Here is a 12,386-nt window from a genome sequence, read left to right on the forward strand (position 1 = left end):
GTCTGAGGAACCAGACAACCTAGGCCAGGACAAGCAACATATATCTTCAGCAAATTACTCTGCTTCCTACATGTTGGTTTTGGGATCAGAAATGTTACCCAGTGATGGCCTTAAGGACAATTCCAATCCTAAAGCAAATACAAACAATTTTGAGCTATCTAAAATGATCTAGCTTCCTTTATCATCTCTTAAGATGAGGCCATATTTTAGAAATTTAAAGGCCATCAGAGATTGTTGAAACACTGAATTTATTTCTCTTTCCAGAACACCTGAGGACCTCAGTAATTGAAAGGAAGGATCTGATTATCAAAAGGACTAGGCCCCTCCTACAGGAGGGTGATGATATCACTTCCCTGGATGTTGAAGTAAAATTTGAGGCTTTCCAAGTGCGACTAGCAGAAGAGCTTGGTGAGCCTCTAGTACCCCAGCTCCAAGAGAAGGTATTCCTGCTCAAACTACTACTCCTTTGTGCAACCAACAGGAACTCCATGCTTGAAAATGGGCTCCAGTAGGGTAATGGCTGAGATCTGCCAGAGTGATTGTTACTTACCTTTAGTGGCTTTTGCAGAAAAGGAATTTAGTAGGTTACTAAAACCAATACTGTCCACTTTCTTAATGTTAATAACTCATGAACCTTTATAGAAAATTCATTTTATAGTGAATTCATGATAGATACCCCCCCAAATGTGACTTTAATATACAAATTATATTTTATAATAAATTATTTCTCATATTTGAAAAGAATCTTTTTAAGGAACCTTACTATGCTAAAGCCTTCTTAGCACTAATCCTGCTAGCTGGTTTCTTAGGGATGAAAATCCTCTTCCCTGCCTCCTGCCATTCATATGTCTCCCTAGATTTGCTACCTTGTAGGACTTCAAACAAGTCATTCTCCTTTCCAGAGGCCTTTATTCCCTGTAAATTGAGTGGAATAAATGATCAGAGCAGTCCTTTGCAACTCTAAAGTATACTATCCCCTTATATAAATTTTGCTTCATCTTTACTACCAGTCTTAAACAATATGTACTACTATTACTAAGACTGAAAAGAAGGAAAAGGCAGAGTAGAGTGAGGAGAGCTCTAGATTAGTCAGAGGATTGTGATTGGCATAGCTCTTGAAGGCTATATGCCAATAAAATATGAACTGCCAGGCCCTACCTAGAGTGAAAGCATCCAAGTTTGGGCCTCATCATTAAGTTGTCTACCAACTGAAGCTACATAATCATGAAGTAGGATACCTCTCATGAAAACCAGTCACCAAGGTTTAAGAATCTTAGATCTTAACTCAGATCCTCCACAAGCACAAATGGATGGGAGTAAAATGACCAAGTTCTTCTAGATTCCAGCCTCCTTTAATTCCATGATCCAGGATGTGTTCTATCTGTATAGCTTCCAAACCTTTCCGGGCTATAGGTGACCATTTTCTTAAGTTGAAATGTACCTTTCACATCCCTCCCCCTTGCCAAAAAAGTTTTTTCCTTGTTCACCTTTAGTGCTGAGCTTCATCAGATTTGGCTAAGTTATTGTACTTATAATCCTTTATACTTAGATTACCCCCCTTTAATGTATGTAGCAGTCCATATCCAGGTCCCAGGAGTGGCAGCTATAGGCCAAAGAACCACAGAAAATAAAAGATTTAATCTGAAGACTATGGGCCAGTTATTTCTTAAATAAGGGGGGGGTTAGATCAATCTTAAGGTGCTCCAATGTACATCCTAAATTCCCCACTATTCTCTGGCACAAAGAAATTATGAAGTAATGGGTCACCATCTTCCCTTATTACTACCCTTTTTCCCCCCTTTCAAAAACCTACAATCCAGAGGATTTTATTCTCAAATCAAGATCAGCACATAAATAAAGAGTACTATATACACATGAAATACAAGGGCCTGAGCCTTCTTAGGTACTATGTTTCTTTCAACAGAAACATCATTTGGGGGAACACTAAAAAAAAAAAAGCAAGTAGGAGATAATGATATCATGCTTCCAGGAACGAGAGCACTTGGATATAAGAGTAATAAAATTATTACTTCAAACACATGGGGGGGGGGGGGACAGGGGGGGCACACACTACAGTTAAAGGGATGATTGTTTTGGGTTTTTTTTTTTAAATTCTCAATTTCCTCTCATCAGCTCATACTTTTCTACCAAGAAAGGATTCAGGCCAATACAAAGAGTGTAAAGGGGCAGTGTGGGGGTAAAAGTCACAAGATGATTTACCTCAGATCACTGAAAAACTATACTGAACTTACTTCAAGTTTTTAAAACTCTTAACAGCACAAAACATTGCACAGAATCTCCCTTAATAACAGAATCAGTTGCTAGTCATATTGCCAAAGTGAACAATGATCACATATTTTTTTTACTAGAAGCAGCAAAGATTTCACCATTCAGTCACAAATCAGAATGTAAGAGGGTTCCCAAAAAAAAAAAAAGCCCACTTTTGTAAGGGGCAGGGTAGACCAGATCTCCTGCTTCAAGTCTTTAATCAAAGGATTGATGATACCTTTTAAAGATCTTTGACATGTTAGTGTCAAAGGACAGCAGCAGTCTCCATTTCCAATAGACATTCCCCAAAAAGGACCAGGACACAAGGCTCCTGAACCACTGCTTTGATTCTAGACCAGCTTTGATTCTCTAAAGAAGCATACAATGTCTAAGCTGGAAAATGTGAATATTACTTATCAAGGAAAAGAACCACCAAAACAAATATATTTATCTTGGATAAATATGTAGAACAAAGTCTACCAGATTTTAATTATTCCCCTTATCCCTTGCAATCTAGTTCTATAGATTGGTAGTTGGATGTGGTTGACTGTTGTGAGAAGTTATTCAGATCAATTTTGGGTCATTACAAAATAGGTCTTCTAGTATTAGAAGAATCAAGTTTTGCTACAAATATTTAAAGAAACAGTCACTACCTCCCCAGGAATACTATCTTCATCAGCAGAATTGTAAATGGATGACATCTTTCCTAGGTCAAGTACAAGGTGGATAGGAAGACGGAAAAGACTGTCTATAAGACCCTCTCTACATAACTGTGGGTCAGCAGGAAAAGCAAATGAAAAGGGAGCTTTAGAACCCTGTGGGAGTCAACACATTCATGTCTCTTGGTTTGAGGTTATGGACCCGTGGAGCTGGTTTCTTTCCTTCCATTCCTGGAAGGTCCATCTTAGGTGGTTTGAAGGCTGCTGGGTCTTCTGCAATTCTAGTAGCCTGAGCCCGAATGAGCTCCACTGGTAATGGTTTCTGTGTACCTCTGTAGGACTGGATACTGAAACCTAAGTGAAGAAAGTAAAGCCACTAAAACAGATTATTTCCATTTCGGGGGTTGGATTCTAACACAAAAGCAATTTATAATATGCAACAAAGCAACATACATAATGTCACAAGTTTAATTTAGGGAACTAATTCAGAAATCATCCTGGAAAGCCCATGAGAAGCTCAGAGCTAAAAGGGATGTTGGAGATGATTTTTACAGCAAGGTGAAAAATCCCCACCACCTTAGAAAGAAAGATGTGTTTCATGGTGGGGAAGAAGGGTCAGGAAGTAGCCTCCCCCCCCCCCAAGCAGTGATGACTAAATTTAAATAGGAAATAATATCCTAGGCCAAGGATGGAAAAACCTATGGCATGGGTGCCAAAGATGGCACACACAGCACTCTCTGTGGGCACATGGCCACCCAGCCATTCCCACCTCCCTCCCACCCCCATCCCCAGTCATTACTAAAAAGGCAGAGAAGCTCTCCTCCCCTTCTCCACTGTGCCTGAATTTTTTTTCACATCACCCACCCCTCTGCCCAGCAGCCCAATGGGAGTACTTTCTCACTACCCTGTGTGGAGTAAATAAAAAAAAAAAGGGGGGGGGAGAAGACACCCACATGGCACTCCCATCTATAAAAGGTTCACCATCACTGTCTTAGGCATTATTTCCTACCTACTTCCCATTTGTTAAAGGATATATATATACCACTAGACCCACCACTGTTGAGGAAGTATTATTACATTAATAACCCTGAAATCAGGGACGGTGGGGAATTTCCCCTTTGACTAAGAGCAAGGAATGATCTGCCCAAGGCCATAACTAATTGGTATAGGTCAGAACAGAAGACTATATTCCCAACTCAAATTCTACTGCCCCATTCCATGGCATACTGATTAGTGGAAAGAGCACTGTCTTTTGAAGTCAGGAGACCTGAGCAGACTGCCTTGACTAACATTAGCTCTAAGACTGTGGATCAAGTTATTTTATCTCTGGTTCTCAATTTTCTAAGCTATAAAATGGGAATGCTATTTATACTAATACAATATAGCAGTGAACAAATCATACTATAAAAACCTAAAACCCCAAAAGAAATTATTTGATTTTTAAATTTATTTTATATAACAATAGCTTTTATAAGCAGTTGACATCTACCTCTTTATAACGCCTGTCAAGGTAAGCAATAACAGTAGTATCCTAGGATTTCAAGGTTACTGAATGACTTAGTGGATACAATGCCTGACTATGAGTCAGGAAGCCCTAAATTCAAACTTGGCCTCAGGAACTTACTAGCAGGGAACAGTTGGACTGAACCAGGCCTAGAGACAGGGAGGTCCTAGGTTGAAATCTTGCCTCAGACGATTCCGAGCTATGTGACCCTGGGCAAGTCACTTAACCCCCACTGCCTAGATGTGACCACTCTTCTGCCTTAGAATCAATACTGTGTATTGATTCTAAGGCAGAAGGTAAGGGTTTAAAAAAAAAAAAGAAACTTACTAGCTATTGACTGTGGGCAATTCACTTAAACTCTGCCTGTTTCCTCAACTATAAAATGGAGATAATAGCAGCACTCATTTTTCAAGGAGTTGTGAGGATCAAATGAGACTATAAAGTGCTTAGCACAGTGCCTGACATGCCATTCCCCTTTCAGAAACAAAACTGTTTCAAAACAAATTTCCATACTTAACACCTTCCCTTCTCTACCACTCCCAATGATTTCTGGACCTGTTTTAAACAATCTAAAAATCACTGGAACCTAGAATTCAAGTACATTTAGCTATGCTATTAAGTAACTAATTAGTTAATGTTACTGTCAATACTAATGAGAGACATTAAGCATTGTTGGAATGGGAACCATGGAGAGAGCTAGTCCAAACCCTCAGCTATGTAGGTTTCCTCTTTCTTATTCCAAAACAACTCTTTAAACAGGTTACTTCCCCTCAACACAATACCTGAATCGGATTTCTGAAGGGTTCTTGGTCCAAAAAGGCTCCATTTTTCAGATGAGGGTTTGTCTCTATCTCCATTTCCAGAGTCCATATTGCTGATGTCTAGGCCCGGTAAAGAATTAGAAGATCCATGAGCAAACCAACCTCTGGAAGAAAAAGGAACAAGCAAAATCCATAAAGCACAAAAGAACCACTACATAAAAACCTCTAAAATCATTCCTTTAGTGACCAATAGCATCAAAAGAAAAAACTCTCAAGTGAAGAATCAGAATTGGAATATGAAAATCATGGCTCAGTGCCACCTTTCAATTACATGGGTACCCTTAATGTCCATTCTTATGAATCCTTATGGGGTCCAAATCATCACGTAATAAGCCTCCCTATACTTACCTAGAATATAACAGACATCATATTCCATCGAGGTCAAACAACTTGGTAGCCTAACTAATAAAAGCTTATGAATTTCTGGAACAATCCAGGTACATCAGCAGAAGAATCAGAAGATGTATGATCAATATATAACCCCAGAAGTTAAGAAAGTATGCCATTTCGGTATTCCTGCAACGCTACTCCCCTGCTAACAATCTATACTGGATTTTCAAAAGATCTAATTAAATACTTAAGCAGAGTATACCTGGACACACATTCTTTTATCATAAAGCTACACACCTACAGTTCCAAATGTATAGGAGTACGTGTGTGTGTCTACACATTTTTATATATGTGTGCATTCATATGGGTATATATAGCAGCTACATGTCAATATGGATAATGCCAGGTCTGAAGTCAGGAAGACTCATCCTCAAATTTGGCTTCAGACACTTAGTAGCTGTGTGAGAAGGAAATAACAAATCAGTCAATATTTTTGCCAAGAAAACCCCAAAAGGGGTCATAAAAGAGTTGCATACAACTGAACAACAATACTGGAGTATGTAAACCCAATGCTAAGTTAAAAAAACATGACCCATCTTGTCAAATGAGGTAGATTTAGATGTCAGCTAGATGGCATAGTGGATTATTCAGGAAGATGAGTATACATTTATAAATAAAGCTATTAAAAACTTTCTCATTTCAGGAATGGAATAAAAGGCACCTACTTCAGAATCTGAGTTGTTGAGAAGGTCCATAAGAATGTATAAATGTTTTATAAACTTCGAAGTGCTATATAAATAATAACCACTATGGTTTTTAGCAAGCTCTAAAGAGTCCAAATTTAGATTATTTCTACCTCTGAAACCTTTGGTGATATTTTGAGAAAAGGTCCTAGGGAATCATACCTGGGCTTTTGCCTGGGAGAAGAATGGGGTGTACTACTTGGAGTGGACTGGGCTGAAACAGTCAATCTATCATCTTTTGTTATTTCTCCATTTTGCAACTTCAATTTCTGTTTGAAAGAAAGGGGGGGAAAGCATTAGAAAAAGACAAGACCTTGAAAGGAATTTATACCTATTTAAAAAACTTATTAGAGAGGTATAAGTTAACACTTGGTTCAAGTTCACATGGGGGGTGTTGGAAGAGAATTCCCCTCTCCATTAATGTTGCTTTGTTTTACATCACCTCTCAGTGACCAGAAGATCAAAGACCACTGAGATATGCAAATATAGATAGGCCCTCAGAGAAAAAGTTAGAGAACCCCAAGAAGCAATGGACAGTGTAAAAATAGGATTAACTCTCCCCTTATCTATTTTAAGCTAATCAAGAACTTAAAGTACCCCTACTTGACACTAAGTAAGAGAGTTCACAAGTCACTAGAGTAAGCTCACACCTCTAAAGGTCACTGGTCCCTCCCTTGGGCAGTGCTAGGCAAATTGAAAGACTGTGATTGGTTCCCATAAAGTGGGACCATAAGTGACATGGAGAAAACAGCTTTTAAAAGGCCAGCCAGGAGGATTCAGTTATTCACTCTGCATCAGTAAGCAGGACTAGAGGAAGAGACTCTTTCTTTGGACCCTGTGATGGTGAGTGGAGTGATTCTTTCCTTGGTTCCTCTCTGCTCTGTTGGCACTTCAGTGGGACACTTCATTCAGCATGAGTTCTGAGATATTTGGTGGTCTTAGTCTTGTGTGCACTGAAGGTTCTTGGCTTCTTCAGCTTCCTATTTAGGACTCTGGATTCTGGTGAGATTCGCTTTTACAATCTGGTGACATTAGGATTAAACTTGGGGTATCTGTAGCTAGGCAGTACTTTGTCTCTATCTACATGTTTCCACTTTCACTCTTTCCACCTCTTTGTAAATAAAGCTGCTAAAAGTCCTTTTGACTTAAACTGTAATATTTTTAAATCAGCGACCACAATATTACTTTAGAACTTTCATATAAGTATAAAAACCTAAATTAAATTCTTACAACAGGAAGCTGATTCCACAGGCACTGCCCACCTGGGCAGCCCAGGCAAATTAAGAAACTAAGGTTCCTGAGATGTGACGTGTAAGAGTTAGCAGGTAGAGAAAAGAGCTTATAAGGTCAGACCAGGAGCCTGTTCGAGGGTCTTCTGGCTGGAGTTTGGATCCTGAAGGAACTCTTGTCAGTGGCGATCTTCAATCCATCATGGCAGCCAATAGAGTAGTAAGCTAAGTTATTCTCTACCTCTCTTCTACCTTTCCCTTTCTTTACTACTGCTACTTTATTGTAATAAAGTTATTAAAGCTACTAGCAGCCTCATAATTTACCTTTAATTACAGGAGAATTTCCTTGCTTAATCTTCACCCCCTACTCATCTTAGATTGATGGAATAAGAGCAAGAATACTGAACTGCAAAGCAAAGAACCAAGGTTGCACTCCATAGGACCCTAGGATTCAGGAGTGACCGAGTTCTAAGATCTTCAAATCCAAATCCAAATCAAGAAAGTAAGGCTATGAGAAGTGAAATGATCTACCAAGAATCATATATGACTCCAAATCCATTCCTTTTTATGCTACATATTCTGACTCTGAATCTCTACTTCCTTATCCATAAAATGGGGATCCTCGTATAGTACCTATGTCTAGGATTTTGTAAAGAATCGATTTGTAATGAAGTGATACAAAATGAAATAAGCAGTCAAAAAAATGATACACACAGTCAATACAATATTAACAGAGCATACTCAAACAATGAAAATGAATGTTCAAAGTTTTGAATGTTGCAAAGTTACAAAGTACAAGATTGGCCCCAAAGAAGATACATGAGGAGACAATTCTCTCTGCTCCTTTTGCAGAGATGACACATCCTTGAGTGTCTAATACTGTATGTAAGGTCAAGTTTTTTTCCCCCGATACATTAATCAGTTTTGCTGATTTTTTTTCGTCTTTAAAAATTTTTCTACTTTTTAACCACCAGGATTTCCCCCAGCACTCCTCCCTCTTACCCTATCTCAGCCCATCTCATTAAACATTTTTTTAAAAAAGGAAGTGGGGAAACAATTGGTTATTAATTAATTTCTAATGAGAAATGCCTGAATATATGTACGTGCAGCTAGGTAGCTCAGTGGATAGAAAACCAGTCCTGGGTTTAAATCTGACTTCAGACACTTCCCAGCTGTGACCCTGGGCAAGTCAACTTCAACTTGAAGACAACTTCAGTTGTCTAGTCCTTGTTGCTCTTCTGCCTTGGAACCAATATTTAATTTTAAGGCTGAAGGTAAGGGTTTTTTAAAAATAAATTTTATAATACATATAATGTTCTACATTATTTGCAAAGAATAAAAGGTAAGGATGACTTTTTAATCTTCTTTCTCCTCTGCAGAGGAAGTAGTGTCTTCTCATCTTGTTCCTTTTTAAAAAAAAAAAAATCTTGGTTAGATGGGATGGCCCTCTGGGAGAAGAATGGGAAGGGTATATTGGGAAATTTAGGCACTTTAAAACAAAATATGTCAATAATTTTTTAAAATTTAAAGTATAGTTTAAGAACTTGCACAACTAGTAAGAGGCACAGATGCAATGTGAGTGTAGCACTCACATTTATAAGTTTGCACCATATTGTTTTTATACAAAGGTTTAGAGAATGAGTTGAAATATAATGTTTGAGGAACTCTATAAAAGGCTGGTCCTGAACCATTCCTGTGCTAGTAAAGGTTTTATAACTGCCTCTGCAAAAACAAAGGAATGAATGACCAAATAAATGAATGAATGTATGTTTGAAAAAAAAATAATTTTTAAAAATTTATTTAAAACAAGAATCATTTTGTAAGTTTTAACAGAAATGAGGGTTATCATTAAATATGCCAGTCAATTTCATCATTCTTTGCAAAAGCAATATTTAAAACATTAAACAATAAAAAATGATGTTTTAAATCTTATAAAATAAAATCTGGTACTGCCACAGAAGCAATTATCCAACATCCAGGTGCAAATAGCAAGTTTCTTAACTGTACAGTTGCATACATATAATTTACTGAAATAGTTGGAATAGAAAATGAAAGGTAGATTAAGGCAAGCAGCTATTCAAAACAGAATACTTGACACTAATATAAAGTAGCAAAGACATTCTAAGGATGAAAGCAAACATCTGTGAGAAGTACCCAATAAACTTGAAGAAAACCAGATGAAAAGTGTGAGGGGCAAGATAGGGTAATTGAGAATGAAGGTTCAGATTTACATCACAATTTAGGAGACCTGAGTAAAAAATGTATACAATCCAAATGGGAAAGTATTTTTAAAAAAGAAAATGCTTAGATCTAAGTTCAAGTGAAAAGGATTCTGAGAAAGCATTTCCCAAGAACATTTATTTATTAAGAAAACAGGATTACAAAAGGCAACATAATTATTTTAAACCCTTACCTTCCATCTTAGAATCAATATTGGGTATTGGTTTTAAGGCAGAAGAGTGGTAAGGGCTAGGCAATGAGGGTCAAATGACTTGCCCAGGGTCACACAGCTAGGAAGTGTCTGAGGCCAGATTTAAACCCAGGATCTAGGCCTGACTCTCAATCCACTGAGCTACCCAACTGACCCCTACATAGTTTTTAGAGTCCTGGACTTGAAGTCATGAAGCATGAGATGAAGTCCTTATAAGTTGTTTGAATTTAGGAAAATCACTTTCAATTTCCTCTAAGATAAGGATAATGTTTGCATATCACAAGTTTATTTCAAAGAAACAGTTTTATAAATTTGAAAAGAGCTACTATTATGTGTCCCACCCCCCCAAGGCTAAGGCTTTCTGACTAATTCATTTATGTACAATAACGTGGCTAAATGGTAGGGGACATTACTCTTAGGCATGTGTTTAGTTCTTCAGAATGAAAAAACACAAAAAATTTTCTTATAACCAGTCACTATGAACAGTATATGCACACCATTAATGAATAGTAATGGAACCAAAAGAAACAATGAGAAATTGAGAAAGATGGCAAGTTGTATGAAATGACAAAAAAAAAACTCATACAGAATCAATCAAAACAGAAAATAATGTATATGACTACAACAAACAAAAACAATCAAATAAGACTATGAATGCTTTGTCCAAAGAAGATGTGAGAATACCTAGCTCTCCCTGTATCAGATGTGTAGAACACTGCATAAATTGTCAAAAGTTATTGATGTGTAGCTGAATTTTAAAATCTTTTTTAAAAGGGAAGACTCACTGAATATATTTTAAGATGAATGATAAAAATCAAGCAAAGGCACTGATTTCTAATGTACTGTACAGTAGCAATGGCACTGGAGTTGGAGTTCAAACAGCTATATTCAGAGTCCGACTCTACTTACTACATATGTAACCCTAAGCAAGTTCCTTAACCTCTTCGGGTGCCTATTCCTATATCTTTTTTGTAAAATAAGGAAGTTGGGCTGCATGATCTCCAAGGTCCCTTCTAGTTCTAGATCCTATGCATTTTCAGAATAAAATGTTACTTTAAGTGATCTCATGAAAATAACTCTTTGCTCTTAGCAATAATTAAATATTATTACTGTATGAGTAACAGATTACACAACTATGAAGGGGCACTTGTGGCTAACAAAGTACTATTTATGAGGAAGGAAATAAATAGACATAACAGCTGATCTTGGGACCAAGGTGAAGGGGTGAAATGTTTGACTGAATGCCAAAGTGCCAGCTCACACAGTCCTACAAACTGGCTAAGAACTAAAGCACCAACTAATATTGTAAAAAGGTAACTTGTCATAATGGATAAAGAGCTGTCTTCAAAGCCAAAAAAGGTCATGATTCCTATGCTACCTCTGACACATACTGGCTATATGACCCTGGATTAATTACTTAAGGCACCGGACAATCCTCTGTAATGTTGCAAATAACAGTCTGAACTAATAGCAGTTAGCAGAAGTTTCTTATACCTAATAAAATAACTTATTTTAAGAAGGGAAAGAGATAAGTTCAATTATGTACCTTGGGAAAACCTGTGTGGAGATGTTATTACATGTAATTGGTAAAAAATAAAAATATGGGGAGCAGCTGGGTAGCCCAGTGGATTGAGAGCCAGGTCTACAGATGGCCTCAGACACTTCCCAGCTGTGTGTCCCTGGGCAAGTCACTTAACCCCCATTACCTAGCCCTTACCACTCTTCTTCCTTGTAACCAACACACAGTATTGATTCTAAGATGGAAGGTGAGGGCTTAAATAAACAAATAAACATATAAATAAATATATGAATATAAAAATTGTTTAAAGCTGTTGAAGCCAGAACTTCACTTGAGTACCAATTTTTAAATGGGGGGGGGGGGGGGGAGAGTTGGTTTAGAAACAGAGGACACAGCTATTTGATTTTTCACTTCATGTCTCCTATGGACTTGAAGTATTTATTACAATAGGTTCCATGACAACAATTTTGCTCAATGATCTTCAGCACCCAACATGTCATAAAATAGGGAAATAAATGCTCACCAAAGATGTACACCACTGTCATAGAGGATATCCTCCATAAAGTCCACAAAGAAGTATAGGGGTCCTTCTATATCATACCCTTGCCACATGGAGAATCTGCATAAAATTTTTTGGTTCACCCATCATAACCAGAGAACAAGTATGACATTTTTCTTTTTTCTTTTGTGGGGTGTTTATAGTAAAAGTTGTATATATTTATGGTTTTAAAACATAAAAAAATTTATGTATGATATTTGATATCATGCATATATTATTTTATGCATTTCTGAGTTTCTATGATTTCTTTGTGTGATGTGCTGGCCTTTGCCTGTCATCTACAGCTTCCACAAAGCCCCACAAGAAAATTCCCATTAATTTCT

General features: G+C 37.4%; 2 protein-coding genes across 7 annotated transcripts in view; one reads left to right on the top strand and one right to left on the bottom strand.

Annotated features, from left to right (window-relative positions):
* The window catches only part of SIMC1 (SUMO interacting motifs containing 1), a 31,005-nt gene extending 29,359 nt beyond the window's left edge, over positions 1-1,646 (top strand). For 2 of the 3 annotated variants that reach the window (XM_007474103.3, XM_007474104.3), the window contains exon 10: positions 265-1,646. In XM_007474103.3, the coding sequence (XP_007474165.1) occupies positions 265-512 (248 nt within the window). In that variant the 3' untranslated portion in view covers positions 513-1,646. The remainder of the gene's footprint in view (positions 1-264) is intronic. The other variant, XM_007474105.3, reaches the window with a different exon arrangement.
* A 684-nt stretch (positions 1,647-2,330) lies between these two features.
* KIAA1191 (KIAA1191 ortholog) overlaps positions 2,331-12,386 on the bottom strand; it is a 31,081-nt gene continuing 21,025 nt past the window's right edge. For all 4 annotated transcript variants that reach the window (XM_056811631.1, XM_056811630.1, XM_056811632.1 and 1 more), the window contains 3 exons: positions 6,488-6,594; positions 5,214-5,356; positions 2,331-3,281 (listed from right to left, as the gene is read on the bottom strand). In XM_056811631.1, the coding sequence (XP_056667609.1) occupies positions 3,076-3,281; positions 5,214-5,356; positions 6,488-6,594 (456 nt within the window). In that variant the 3' untranslated portion in view covers positions 2,331-3,075. The remainder of the gene's footprint in view (positions 3,282-5,213; positions 5,357-6,487; positions 6,595-12,386) is intronic.

This window comes from Monodelphis domestica, chromosome 1, assembly GCF_027887165.1.
Source record: "Monodelphis domestica isolate mMonDom1 chromosome 1, mMonDom1.pri, whole genome shotgun sequence".
Lineage (NCBI taxonomy): Eukaryota > Metazoa > Chordata > Mammalia > Didelphimorphia > Didelphidae > Monodelphis > Monodelphis domestica.